Source organism: Eurosta solidaginis, chromosome 3 (genome assembly GCF_040869045.1).
Source record: "Eurosta solidaginis isolate ZX-2024a chromosome 3, ASM4086904v1, whole genome shotgun sequence".
In the NCBI taxonomy this organism is placed as follows: Eukaryota; Metazoa; Arthropoda; class Insecta; order Diptera; family Tephritidae; genus Eurosta; species Eurosta solidaginis.
Window position 1 is genome coordinate 201,447,081 of NC_090321.1, and position 14,203 is coordinate 201,461,283.

Genomic DNA, 14,203 nt, shown 5'->3' on the forward strand with positions numbered 1-14,203 from the left:
TTTCCCTACAAATTGATACCGACATTTAACAATTGTTAATTACTTTTTTGTGGAGTAATTAATTTTTTGACAAGATTGAGGAGCTGAATGCTGTAAATAAGCATTTTTAGGAAAAATTTGTTAATTCCATATATTTTAGCAGGGTAAATGTATCGTTGGTCCAAGGCGAATCTATACCAGGTGGTGGCAAAGCGAATTCAACCAGTTTGCCGCGCAGAAGAATGTCAAGTCAAAAGAAAATGTAATTGATTTCGTTTAACTGACATATTGTTGTGCAAGGCGTTGTATGGAAAATAATCAAGAAGCAATCAGCTGTTGGGATAACAACACCTGGTACTGAATTCGCCTTGCGCTGGTCTAGCATGGTTTAAAATGAAAACACGTAATGTAAATATTTTATGATCTTAATATTTTTTGTAAGACTTAATATGTATGTATGGGGGATCCAGTGAGACAAGTTAGTAAATATCGGACTCCCTGTGCATATGTCTGTAAGTTCTATACTACCCTGCAAGAAACTATATCCACGGAGCAGCCCTGAGGAGCCGAAATTGATCCAGATAAATGTCATCATGACAACGTTGTTGTTTCATTTGCATGATAACATTTTATCGGGATCTGAATCAGTGTTCATCAACTCAACTATTCATTGTACAGTTGTAAGTTGATTCAATGGTTTCCATTATAAAATTTTATCATTAAATAGGTCATAAGACGAAAAGAAGACCTTGTGAACTGCCTATTAATTATTAGATAAATAGTATAATATTTGAAGCTTAACTTAATTACTCACCACCATATCCTTGATGACCTGAAATAGTACTCCATTCTCAAAATGTAGCATATGATCGACACGCGCACGCCGCTTTAGATCTTTTGGATACAAATCATCATTCTTCCCATATTTTGATACCATATAGGCCATAATCGCATGACTAAATTACATGTTTGAAAGTTTTTAAAATTAGAATTTCAAACATAAGGTCAATTTAAAAGGCATATTTTACATGCGTGGATTTTGTGGTCGGGTTTTTTACGTGACCAATTGGCGCCAGTTAACTCAAAAATAAGGACTGGTGCGTCTTGTGGGACGGCCGTTACCGTTTAAAAGGTTACGTGCCAATGAAGTTAGTAAGATTTTGACGTTCAACAATCACTTGCATAGTAATTTTGATTGGACATCTAAAAAGTCGGGCTGTTTTTATGAGCGTGTTAAATTCAAGAACTACCTATCGGATTCAGCTTTAGAAATGGCAATTCGACAGCCAATTTGCTATAGAACTGTTTCATAGAACGTTCGGGAAACAAAACCCATCATTTAACGCACGTTCTTGTCCGATATCGAATTACAAAAGGCCACACCTGGCGTTTCTTTTGATGTGCTGACCGTCCCGGAAATATCAATCAAAATGTGAAACAGAATAACCAGGAGATTTAATGTCTTGAAGTCGATTTATAGCTTAAATTATTCATACACGGTCCCCTCTTCAAGTTAATACAGTGGTCGTTTTTAAGGAGGGGCATTGTGACAGCTCCTCTTATCTAATTTTGAAACTACTCAGGATCGCCATGGATCGTTCTAAGCATCATCATAAAGTTTTAGAAAGGATTATCGATTGCTATCCTTTATTGAAGCAATCAGTGCGCAATCAGCAATCATCCGGCCTTGATGCATTATTGTATGCTCTTATTCCCTTTGATGCATCGCACGCTGCTTTCTTATCGGCGATTAGGTTAGGTTAATCTCATCGGTCAGTAAGAACCTCACATAGATTGAATGTGTTCCCAGCGTTTCCACAATTTACTTTAGAATCTAAAGGTAGAGCCCAATTAAGTATAAAATAGGGCCGTCATCAGGCAGATACTATAGGTTTTTTCTAAGACCCAGCGTCGGTTCCCTGACCTCTTCGGCACAGAACGCGTATCACCACCCATCTCTGCAGCTTACATATGCTATCAGTAACGATGCCCAAATTACAAAAATGTGACCCCAGAAGGCAATCCCCTGTTAGTACGCCCATCGTAAGTCTCAAGTATTCCCTCTTTAGAGATGGGAGGTTCCTTGGTGTGAAGATAATTTTTCATATAAAACTGGAGACATTGTGCATACTAATGTTGTAAAAACCTTCAATCAACCCAAGGGCTGTTTTCTCATGTGAACTTTAAAATTTAACTAGGTAAAAGTCTAGTACAGGGGTCGACTGCTAATACGCGTCCAAAAATGTCGGGAGAGGTGGCAAAAGACGCATCTAGACATTAATATTAACAATCCGAAGGCGGATTTTTTAACTTCTCGAAAAAGAAATACGATTTTTTCGGTAGCAACTGTCGGCTTAATCGGTGGCAGCGCTTGCGATTTTTATACTCAGCGTGCTTTGCACAGAGTATATTAACTTTGATTGGATAACGGTTGGTTGTACAGGTATAAAGGAATCGAGATAGATATAGACTTCCATATAACAAAATCATCAGTATCGAAAAAAAAATTTGATTGAGCCATGTCCGTCCGTCCGTCTGTCCGTTAACACGATAACTTGAGTAAATATTGTGATATCTTCGCCAAATTTGGTACACGAACTTATCTGTACCCAGAATAGATTGGTATTGAAAATGCGCGAAATCGGATTATAACCACGCTCACTTTCTATATATATAACATTTTGGAAAACACAAAAAACCTGATTATTTAGTAAATAATACACCTTACTTACTTACTTAATTGGCGCTTAACCGTCTAAACGGTTATGGCCGTCCAACAAGGCGCGCCAGTCGCTCCTTCGCTCCGCCAACCGGCGCCAATTGGTCACACCAAGGGAGTTTAAATCGTTTTCCACCTGGTCCTTCCAACGGAGTGGGGGCCGCCCTCTACCTCTGCTTCCATAGGCGGGTTCCGATAGAAACACTTTCTTGGCCGGAGCATCATCTTTCATTCGCATAACATGGCCTAGCCAGCGCAGCCGCTGCGTTTTAATTCGCTGGACTATGTTGATGTCTGCGTATAGCTCGTACAGCTCATCATTAAATCTTCTTCGGTACTCGCCATCGCCAACGCGTAGAGGTCCATAAATCTTTCGAAGAACTTTTCTCTCGAACACTCCCAAAGCCGCTTCATCTGCTGTTGTCATGGTCCATGCTTCTGCCCCATATAGCAGGACGGGTACGATAAGTGACTTGTAGAGTATGATTTTCGTTCGCCGAGAGAGGACTTTACTTTTCAATTGCCTACCTAGTCCAAAGTAGCATTTATTGGCAAGATTGATTCTTCGCTGGATTTCAGTGCTGATGTTGTTGCTAATGTTGATGCTGGTTCCCAAATAAACGAAGTCTTTTACTATTTCGAAATTATGGCTGCCAACAGTAGCGTGGTTGCCAAGGCGCATATGCGCTGACTCTTTGCTCGATGACAGCAGGTACTTCGTTTTGTCCTCATTCACCATCAAACCCATCTTTACCGCTTCTTTTTCCAGCTTGGAGTAAGCAGAACTAACAGCGCGGGTGTTTAGGCCGATGATATCAATGTCATCAGCATATGCCAGTAATTGCACGCTTTTATAGTATATTGTTCCAGTGCGGTTAAGTTCTGCAGCTAGTATAATTTTCTCCAGCATTAAATTAAAGAAATCGCACGATAGGGGGTCACCCTGTCTGAAACCTCGTTTAGTTTCGAACGGCTCGGAGAGGTCCTTCCCAATTCTGACTGAGCTGATGGTGTTGCTCAACGTCATTTTGCACAGCCGTATAAGTTTTGCGGGGAAACCAAATTCAGACATAGCGGCATATAGGCAGCTCCTTTTCGTGCTGTCGAAGGCGGCTTTAAAGTCGACGAAGAGGTGATGTGTGTCGATTCTCTTTTCACGGGTTTTTTCCAAGATTTGGCGCATTGTGAAAATCTGGTCGATGGTAGATTTACCAGGTCTGAAGCCGCACTGATAAGGTCCAATCAGCCGGTTCACGGTGGGCTTCAATCTTTCGCACAATACACTTGAAAGGACCTTATATGCGATATTAAGAAGGCTGATTCCACGATAGTTGGTGCATTTTGCAGTATCCCCCTTCTTGTGGACTGGGCAAAGAACACTTAGATTCCAACCGTCGGGCATGCTTTCGTCCGCCCATATTTTGCTAAGAAGCTGCTGCATGCGCCTTACCAACTCCTCGCCGCCGAACTTGAATAGCTCCGCAGGCAATCCATCAGCGCCCACGGCCTTGTTGTTTTTCAATCTGGTTATTGCTATTCTAACTTCGTCATAATCGGGCGGGGGGACATATATTCCATCATCATCGATTGTGGGATCGGGTTCTTCATCTCTGCGCGGTGAATTGCTGCCTCCATTTAGGAGAGCAGAGAAGTGTTCCCTCCATAATCTAAGCACTCTCTGGACATCAGTTACAAGGTCGCCGTTTTCATTCCTACAGGAGTTTGCCCCGGTCTTAAAACCTTCCGTCTGTCGCCGTATTTTTTGGTAGAATTTTCGGGCGTTATTCCTGGTGGCTAGCAGCTCAAGCTCCTCGCACTCACGCCTTTCTGCTTCTGCTTTTTTCTTCCTGAAAAGGCGTCTCGCTTCCCTTTTCAACTCACGATAGCGTTCACACACTCCTCTTGTCGCGCTCGCTTTTAACGTAGCCCTGTAGGCAGCGTCTTTTCTTTCGGTTGCAACGCGGCATTCTTCATCATACCAGTTGTTTTTTCGTGGCCGCCGGTAACCAATTTTTTCCTCGGCGGCAGTATGAAGTGCTTTGGAGATATGCTCCCACTGCTCCTGTATTCCTTCAGGATGAGTTGTGCCCTCAGAGAGCAGGTGTGAGAGTCGAGTTGCGAAATCATTGGCAGTCTGTTGTGATTGAAGCTTTTCGACGTCTAGCTTTCCTTGTGTTTTTTGTTCCTTGTTTTTAGCCGCGTTGAGGCGGGTGCGTATTTTGGCTGCAACGAGATAATGGTCCGAATCGATGTTAGGTCCTCGGATCGTTCGCACATCTAAAACACTGGAGGCATGCCGTCCGTCTATCACAACGTGATCGATCTGATTGCGAGTATTTCGATCAGGAGACAGCCATGTAGCTTGATGTATCTTTTTATGCATGAACCTCGTGCTTGATATGACCATGTTTCGAGCACCGGCAAAGTCAATCAGCCTCAGTCCGTTAGGAGAAGTTTCATTGTGTAGGCTGAACTTTCCGACTGTAGGGCCAAAAACACCTTCTTTGCCCACCCTGGCGTTAAAGTCGCCAAGCACGACTTTTATATCATGACGGGGGCAGCGCTCGTATGTGCGTTCTAATTGTTCATAAAAAGTGTCTTTCACCTCATCGTCTTTCTCCTCTGTCGGCGCATGGGCGCAGATGAATGATATATTAAAAAATTTTGCTTTTATTCGAATAGCGGCGAGACGCTCGTCCACAGGCGTGAACGCCAGCACTTGGCGACAAAGTCTCTCTCCCACCACGTATCCGACGCCGAAACTGCGCTTATTCGCATGGCCACTCCAATATATGTCACAATTTTTGATCTTCTTTCTTCCTTGCTTCGTCCAACGCATTTCTTGGATGGCGGTGATGTCAGATTTTGCTTTGACGAGGACATCAACCAGCCGGGCATCTGCACCAATCCCATTCAGGGAGCGGACATTCCAGGTGCATGCCCTCAATTCATTGTCCTTCAAATAATACACCTAGAGTGTTGAAATTTGACGTGTAGACTGATATTGAGACTCTTGATAAAAATTAAAAAAAAAAAAAAATTTAAATGGGCGTGGCACCGGCCACTTGTGATAAAATCAATTTTACAAATATTATTAATCTTAAATCAAAAATCGTTAAAACTATCGTAACAAACTTCGACAGAGAGGTTGCCTTTACTATAAGGAATGCTTTGAAGAAAAATTAACGAAATCGGTTAAGGACCACGCCCACTTTTATATAAAAGATTTTTAAAAGGGTCGTAGACGAATAAAACAAGCTATATCTTAGCGAAAAAGAGCTTTGTATCAACAAAATTTTACTTTCTAAATTGAATTATAACATTAAATTGGAAAACACTAAAATTGTTGAAAATGGGCGTGGCACCACCTCTTTTATGACTAAGCAATTTGTTTCGTGAGCCATATCTCTAAGAAAAAATAACGGATCGTAATGAAATTGTGTACACATATTTTCCTTATAGCAGAAAATATTTCTAGTAAAAATGGACGGGATCGGTTAAAGACCACGGCTACTTAGATACAAAACAAGTTTAAAAGGGTCGTAGACTGGAATAATAAGCTACAACTTAGCAAAAAATAGTTTTGAATCAATGATATTTCACTTATCAAGATTTATTGTAAGAGGAAATGGGGAGACATTTTTTTTAACGGGCGGTGCCACGTGTTATGTAGAAAAGTAATTTATCTGAAATGAAATGTACAATTGAAGCTCACGCTGAGTATATAATGTTCGGTTACACCCGAACTTAGACACCTTTACTTGTTTTATATCCTACTTAAGTCAACCGGAAAATCGGTTCTCTCAACTGAAAAAAAAGTTAATGTTAAAATTGGTCATCCATTCATCGGTCTATTCGTCAGCCTCTTTGTCCGTGGGGTCATCATCACACTTTTTTTGGCAATACCTGTTATTTAAAGAAATGTGTTGTAATGAAATTCAACACCCTACCTCTTCTGATTGCGACTAATACTTCTTTAAAAATAAATATTATAGCAAAATAAATATAATTCTGTGATAATTCGATAATTAACGAGATATTTTCGTATTTATAAGGCTACACTGCTAAAATTGTATTCGACTATCTTGAAAAATGCGCGTGGCGATTCCTAGTAAGGCCCCTCAAATCTTTTGAAAATCTTTGCATCCACTTCGAAAACGCTTGAAGATGTGATATTATTTATAACCATCATTGCTTTTCAAAACAGAATTGCCCTAGACAAGAACCACAAAATTGGTTGATTACCACGCCCAATTTCTATATAAAAATGAAAAATACACATATAGAACATACATACAAACTCGTCTCTACCGCTTCTATACATGTATTTGGCGATGAAAAAATTTATATAGTTCATAAAAATAATTACGCAGCAATTTCAGATAATAATAATAGAGTGAGGACGATCTACATCGATATTTCCCGAAAAATTTTTATATTCAGCTCAAATTTAAACATTGAAGGATCCACAAAGCTAGATGGTTGTCACTCGATCGAAAAATATGGCACAGCGTATAGGAAAAATTGTAAATATTACCGAAAATTCGGCAAAAGACGGAAGGTCAAATTTCGGTAATATCGAATAGGGCGACCTGGTAACCAATGTTCAGTGAGTGCTCAGATTCCAGAGGGAAGTCGTCTACGTCTTCTTAAACCGAGGCAGCGTTGAAGCACTCAGCGATGTTGATGATGTTAAACACCCTCTTAACAATAATTGCTACTGGGGCATTCCACGGTTGGTAGGGGACAAATCGTACAAAACTTTTTTTTTTATTTTTAGGCCTTAACTAAAAAAAACTAAACTTTTCAGACAAAGTGTTAGTGGATTAGGATTGTATGGTACATGTTTAAATAAAACAAGTAAGGAAGTCTAAGTTCGGGTGAAACCGAACATTAAATACCCAGCTGTAAACTTGAAATGCTGTTGTTGTTTGTTTTGTGTGCTTAATAGTGTTACAAGGCTGCGCAATAATACATATACATATGGTCCTATTCTGAACTAATTTTCATTTAAAAGAAGCAAAAATGATACAGAAGCTAACACCAATGACCTTGAGAGGGTAATAATGCAGTTTTCCTTCAGATATGGGGATTTCCCTACTGTTTACGAGTAAGTATATAGAAAAAAAGTATAAAAAGGGCAGGGTTATTAGCGAAATTTTCCAACATTTACTAGAAATAGTTTATTACCTGCATCTACGCCCATTTTACAAAATATTTTATATAAAAAAGGCGACTTAACCGATTTAGTCCATTTTTACTGAAAATATTTCCTGTTAAGAGGCATACATGTGCACCAAATTTTTCGTCGAGTTAGGGCTCCAGAAACGTTGGGAAGTGCGTTGTAAGAAGGGGGCAGTACCACGCCCATTTTTCAAGATTTGAATTCGGTCCCATTTCTTGCCACATAATGGCACAAAATACGATTGGTACAAAACTATTTTTTGCTAAGATTTAGTTATTATTTTTGCCTACAACCCTTTTTAAAGTCATTTATATAAAATTAGGCGAGGTCCTTAACCAATCTTATCCATTTTTAGTAGAAATATTTCCTGCTATAATGAAAATATGTTTACCCAATTTTATTACGATACGTATATTTTTCTTCGAGTTATGGCTCCCGAAACATTGAAAATTGCTTAGACAAACAAGGGGCGGTGCCACACCCATTTTCAAAAATTTTTAGTGTTACGAGCTGGAGCCGTGTGTATAATAAACAAATGAGCCAAGATCTAGCATTCCGGAGTTGTTGTATTTGTAATCGAATTTGAAAAAAAAGTTTGATGACGTAGCGCTTTTGAAATATTTCGATTTATTACATTTCTCTCATATTTCAATACCAGTGTTCGGAGTATTTAAAACTATTGCCTGAGTAAACGACGACACCGGAGTAAACACTTTTTTTTCGGAGTATATTTTTCTTCCTTGAAAGCGGGCGAACAACTACATCAAATTGATTTGGTGGCTTGGCAAACCTTTCGATTGTGTTTCTGCCATGAAATGTTTCTCAGAAAAAAAGTTATCTGCCTTATCAGATTCACAAGGAGTCCGTCTAAAACATGTAGGATGACCAATTATAGTACCCATTAGCACACCACATTCTGGAAGAAAAGTGGGCTCCATCTCCCCGGATATTTATCGAGAAAAAATATTATTACTTTCGGTTTACCATACATATTTCATGGTCTTTTAATGACGGAAGGTTTCAAAACCGGGGCAGATTCCTGCAGGAACGATAATGGCGACCTGTTAACTGACGAACGGAGTGTGGGGGATGGCGAACCCGATGCTCTGATCAACGATGATGAAAAACAGGCTGCGGCATCCAACTATGGCGAAGTGAGAATGCCAATATCCCTGGTAAAAAAATCACCAAGTGCCAGGTAATGAGGACAATACGAACTATTTGCTGTCACCGTGGCCCTTGTAGCCATGTCACTGTTGACGGATATAAATTCAAGACTGTGAAGGATTTCGTCTATTTGAGAAGCAGCATTAAAAGCAAAAACAATGTTGGCCTAGAAATCAATAACTCTTGCCAACAAGTGCTTCTTTAGGCAATTGAAAAGTAAATTCCTCTCTCGACGAACAAAAATCTCGCTCTACAAGTCACAAGTTCTCCAGAAGAATTATAGTCCTGTCCGTGATGCCGACGGCGAGTATCGAAGGAGGTGTAATGATGAGCTATATGAGCTTTTCGGTTCAGTTTGCAAGCAGGGGAAAGTGAAGACCTTCACTTAGTTGGGAGAGGCAGTTGGAGGAAAATTTGACCTCGCTTGGTGCTCCCATCTGGCGACTGTTATCGCAAAATAGGGTTAACTGACCTCACTCACTGAAGGTACTTCGTTTTTATATAAAACTTCAAGAAGAGCTGTACGTTGAATTTTGGTAGGATTTACAGATCGCGTCCGGACACGTATTTTATCTTATATTTTACTCCTATTTTCATTCCGTGCGAAAAAAAAAACAAAAACTGTAAGTAAAATGTGAACAAATATGTCATCCAATCCTCCCTTGTAAACAATCAGCTTTGTATACGTATGCAATAAAAACTTCAACCAAAAGATATTAGTTAGTAATACTATTCAGCCTTCAATTCGACCCAAATAAACCTTTGAGATAAAAAATGTAGTAGGAGGTAAGAGCGGAGCAAAATACTCCGATTGGAATAAAGTCTGAACACTGCGTCAGCAATGAAACATGTTGTCAAAAGCGTGACGTCACGCCGAGAAAATTTATTTCACAGCTAACTATGATTTTTTTTCTCTCTCATTTCTTAATGCGGGATCTGTTTATTGGTTCATGCGTGTGTATCTTGCACAACCAATATAAAAGTCTCTTATCAAATATCAACAAAAGTCAGCTGTTCTATCAATCAATTAAAACTTACAGCTTTATTTTTAACAAATTATACAAAAAAATGTAAGGCGCTATAACCGCCGAAGAGATTTTAGGTCGAGCTTCTCTTCCAATTAGAGTCGTGCTCCTTTTTAAATTTTCCTACAAATTGGCGGGACGAGACCTACTTGTTTTATGCCGACTCCGAACGGCATCTGCGAAGCAGATGAGTTTTCACTGAAAGCTTTTCATGGCAGAAATACACTCGAAGTGCTTGCCAAACACTGCCGAGGGGCGATCCCGCTTAGAAAAATTTTCTTCTAATTGAAGAACCTTACTTCTAAAATTTTGATGTTGCCTTGCCCGGGGTGTGAACCCAGGGCATTCGGTGTGGTAGGCGGAGCACGCTACTATCACGCCACGGTAACAAATTATTTTAATAAAATATAGCTAAACAAAAGTTCTACGACCAAAATTGCCCAGAGCTCGCTAATAGCCCGAACCTCCATCTTTACAACCAAAACTTTATTTATAGATTTGAATTCCAAATAAGAGCGAAAAAGGGACCCGTACATAAAAACAGCAATTAGAAATAATATATATGATAATTCAACTTAGAAAGTAAAATTATATTGATACAAAGCTCTTTTTCGCTAAGATATAGCTTATTTTCGTCTACGACCCTTTTAAAAATCTTTTATATAAAAGTGGGCGTGGTCTTTAACCAATCTCGTCCATTTTTTCTAGAAATATTTCCTGCTGTAGGGAAAATCTGTGTCCTCAATTTTATTATGATCCGTTAATTTTTCTTCGAGTTATGGCTTCCGAAACATAGAAAATTGCTGTCATAAAAGGGCGGTACCACGCCCATTTTTTTAAATTTGAAGTTTTTCCTATTTATTGTTAAAAATCCACTTGAGAAATGAAATACCATTGATATGAAGCTCTTTTTTTGCATAGATATAGCTTATTTTATTCGTCCACGACCCTTTTAAAAATCTTTTATTTAAAAGTGGGCGTGGTCCTTAACCGATTTCGTTAATTTTTCTTCAAAGTATGCCTTATGGTAAAGGCAACCGCTCTGTCGAATTTTGTTACGATAGGTTTAACGATTTTGATTTATGGCTAATAATATTAGTAAAATATATTTTATCACAAGTGGGCGGTGACACGCCCATTTTAAACAATTTTTTTTTAATTTTTATCAAGAGTCTCAATATCACTCCACACGTCAAATTTCAACATTCTAGGTGTATTATTTACTAAATAATCAGGTTTTTTGTGTTTTCCAATATGTTATTTATAAAAAAGTGGGCGTGGTTATCATCCGATTTCGCTCATTTTCAATACCAATCTATTCTGGGTCCAGATAAGCTCGTATACCAAATTTGGTGAAGATACCTCAATATATACTCAAGTTATCGTGTTAACGGGCAGACGAGCGGACGGACATGGCTCAATCAAATTTTTTTTTGATACTGATGATTTTGATATATGGAAGTCTATATCTATCCGATTCCTTTATACCTGTACAACCAACCGTTATCCAATCAAAGTTATAATACCCTGTGTACAAGTACAGCTGGGTATAAATATAAACCTGCTCTTGAAATATTTGTATATGTGTGTGAAAAATCGCAAAAAGGTATCCGTTTGTACGGGACACCAGTTAAAAAAAAAACAGTCAGGTGAAAATTCAGCGAAACTATTAACATTAAAAAAACAACTACATTTGGCAGTAGTTGTATCACGATTTGTTTAAACAACAAACACAATTTAAATACGTTCGTTCCATGGTTCAACTTTATGGTTGGCTCATCTGTACAATAACAAAATATGTCTGTTCAAATTGTCAAAATCTGTGTGTTGGTGTTGGTGCGAATGGAATGGAAACATACAACTTAGCAGTTTTTGTATGTGTAAGAAAATGGTGCCAAAGTGTTGGTTTCATTTTGAGTTTGCCATTTCCTTTTGACAATCCCATCGACCATGCAATGAAATAAATAAAATCAGCTGATGAGATGAGCCAACCATATAATTGAGCCATGGATTGTTCGAAAAAAAAAAATGTTCTTTAAAAATAAATTGTTTTTACGGGACACGAGTGCAATTCACTTTTCAAATTTCGACTTCCCCTATACTATATATCGTAGCGTGCTCCACCTCCTCCAAAAATCCTGGGTTCGAGCCCAGGGAAAAGCAACTTTAAAAATTTAGAAACAAGTTTTCTCATTTAGACAACTTTTTCTAACCGGAGTCGCCCGTCGGCAGTGATTTCGAGTATTTCTGCCATGGAAATTTTCTCAGTGAAAATTCATCTGTCTTGCAAATGTCGTTTGGGGTCGGTGTAAAACATGTAGGACCAGTCCCGTCAATTTGTAAGTTAAATTAAAGGGAGCACGACGTAAATTGGAAGAGAAGCTAAGCCTAAATCTCTTCTGGAAATTTACTCCGGTTTACTTACATATATTCACATACATATTCCAGGTACTGTCTTAGTCTATGTACAGAAATGAACATTCTTTGATTTTTCAGCTCATTAATATGAAGGCATAAAAAAATGGTTGCCAAAGGCTTGCTTTCCTCGAAAGCGGTCGTTATATAGCAGCAGAGTACGTTGTCAAAAATGTTGCAATGTAAAAGTTATTATGTGGAAACTAAGAAGACGGTGAAGTTCACCGTATCGTAATATAGCGGCAGGAAAAAAATATTACGGCCGTCATGACGGTACAAACTCGTTCTTCGCCGTTTTTTCTCACAGTCATTGTGAATTCATACAAGTGGTGAATATTTGAGAAAACCGTTCACAATAGTAAACAATCTGGGTCACCTCTTCAATTGCTGTTCGAATGCTTGAATCATTTGCTCAATAGTGTGTTTCGAACATTTTTGTAGACGACGGTATATTTCATTATTTACATATTTTAAAATCTTTGCTTATATAGCTGCTCAAAATTAATCTCTTAACTTGATTTTAGAAATGAATATTAATATGTAGTCTGATTTTCTGTATACACATTTAAAAGAAAAGCGGCAACTGAACAGGTGATTCAGGCTGTTTACTATTGTGAACGTTTTTTTTTTTTTTCAAACATTCGCCACTTGCCACTTGTATGAATTCACAATGGTCATACTCAAAGCGGTGAACAATTTGTCAAATTTTGATTTATTTCAATAAATAATAAAAACAAAGACTGTTTTTAATTTAAAATTTTTGAGAAAACGTATTCAAATAAAAATCAAAACAAACGAAAACCCAAAAAATATAGAAAATGGTGAAGTCAGATTCGCATGCTTCGCTGCGACGGTGGACCCATTTTACAACAAAGCTGTGCCACTGAGGACGGTAGGTAAAAAATTCGATATTAACAAGCGGTAATAGAGCGGCAACGCTTTTTGAGGAAACCAAGCCTTAAGGAATTTTTGGGAGTCATTTGATTTTTCAATTTAATTTTTCTAAACCATTTTTTTTAACTTGTTTTGTTTCAAGCTGACAATTAATTTTATACTCTTCCTCCTTGGTACGTAGAGTTGATACATTAAAAAAAAGTGTATTAGCATTGAAAATTAATAAGGAGAGCAGTTCGAAAATCGGCGAAAATTAACGATTTTCGATAAAATGCTCGTACTTCTAAGCTAGGTGGGTCATATGCTACTCCTGTCTCCCTTTGCTTTCTCACAAACGGATTGGGACGTCTACCGTCGATTTATCGAGCGCTGCACAATCTCTAATAATAATAATAATAAGTCAAAGGCATCCGTTTCCGGAACTATCTATTTTTGTACTAAGAAAACTGAGCTTCTCCATCTTTAAGGGTGCTCCTTTCCTGCGTACAGTAATTTGATTGAGAAAAAAGTTTCTACTGAAGCAATTTACCTGTCAATAAAAATTTCATTATCTGTATCCACAAAAACGGGTATTTGATGTTGGGGGTTTATCTAAAAAATAGTAAATAAAAATAATAACAATTGCATTTTTTTTAATAGAAATCACTCACCGCTGAATATTCCGGTGTAAGATGTTGTTTTGCACCAAAATCTACAAATCTTTCAATAAGAATTCGTTAGTTACGTATACGTAACGTACTTCACATATCCATATATATATGTATGTATGTATATAGTATGCGTTAAAGTGTATGAGCCTTATTTGCTGCTATCAAAAAC

General features: G+C 38.2%; 1 protein-coding gene across 1 annotated transcript in view; it reads right to left on the reverse strand.

Moving 5' to 3' along the window:
* The window catches only part of GstE13 (Glutathione S transferase E13), a 41,821-nt gene that overhangs the window by 27,464 nt on the left and 154 nt on the right, over nt 1-14,203 (reverse strand). Inside the window, exons 2-4 of the mRNA XM_067774704.1 lie at nt 14,035-14,083; nt 13,914-13,975; nt 794-935 (exon numbers count right to left, since the gene is read on the reverse strand). Coding sequence (XP_067630805.1) covers nt 794-935; nt 13,914-13,975; nt 14,035-14,083 — 253 coding nt within the window. The remainder of the gene's footprint in view (nt 1-793; nt 936-13,913; nt 13,976-14,034; nt 14,084-14,203) is intronic.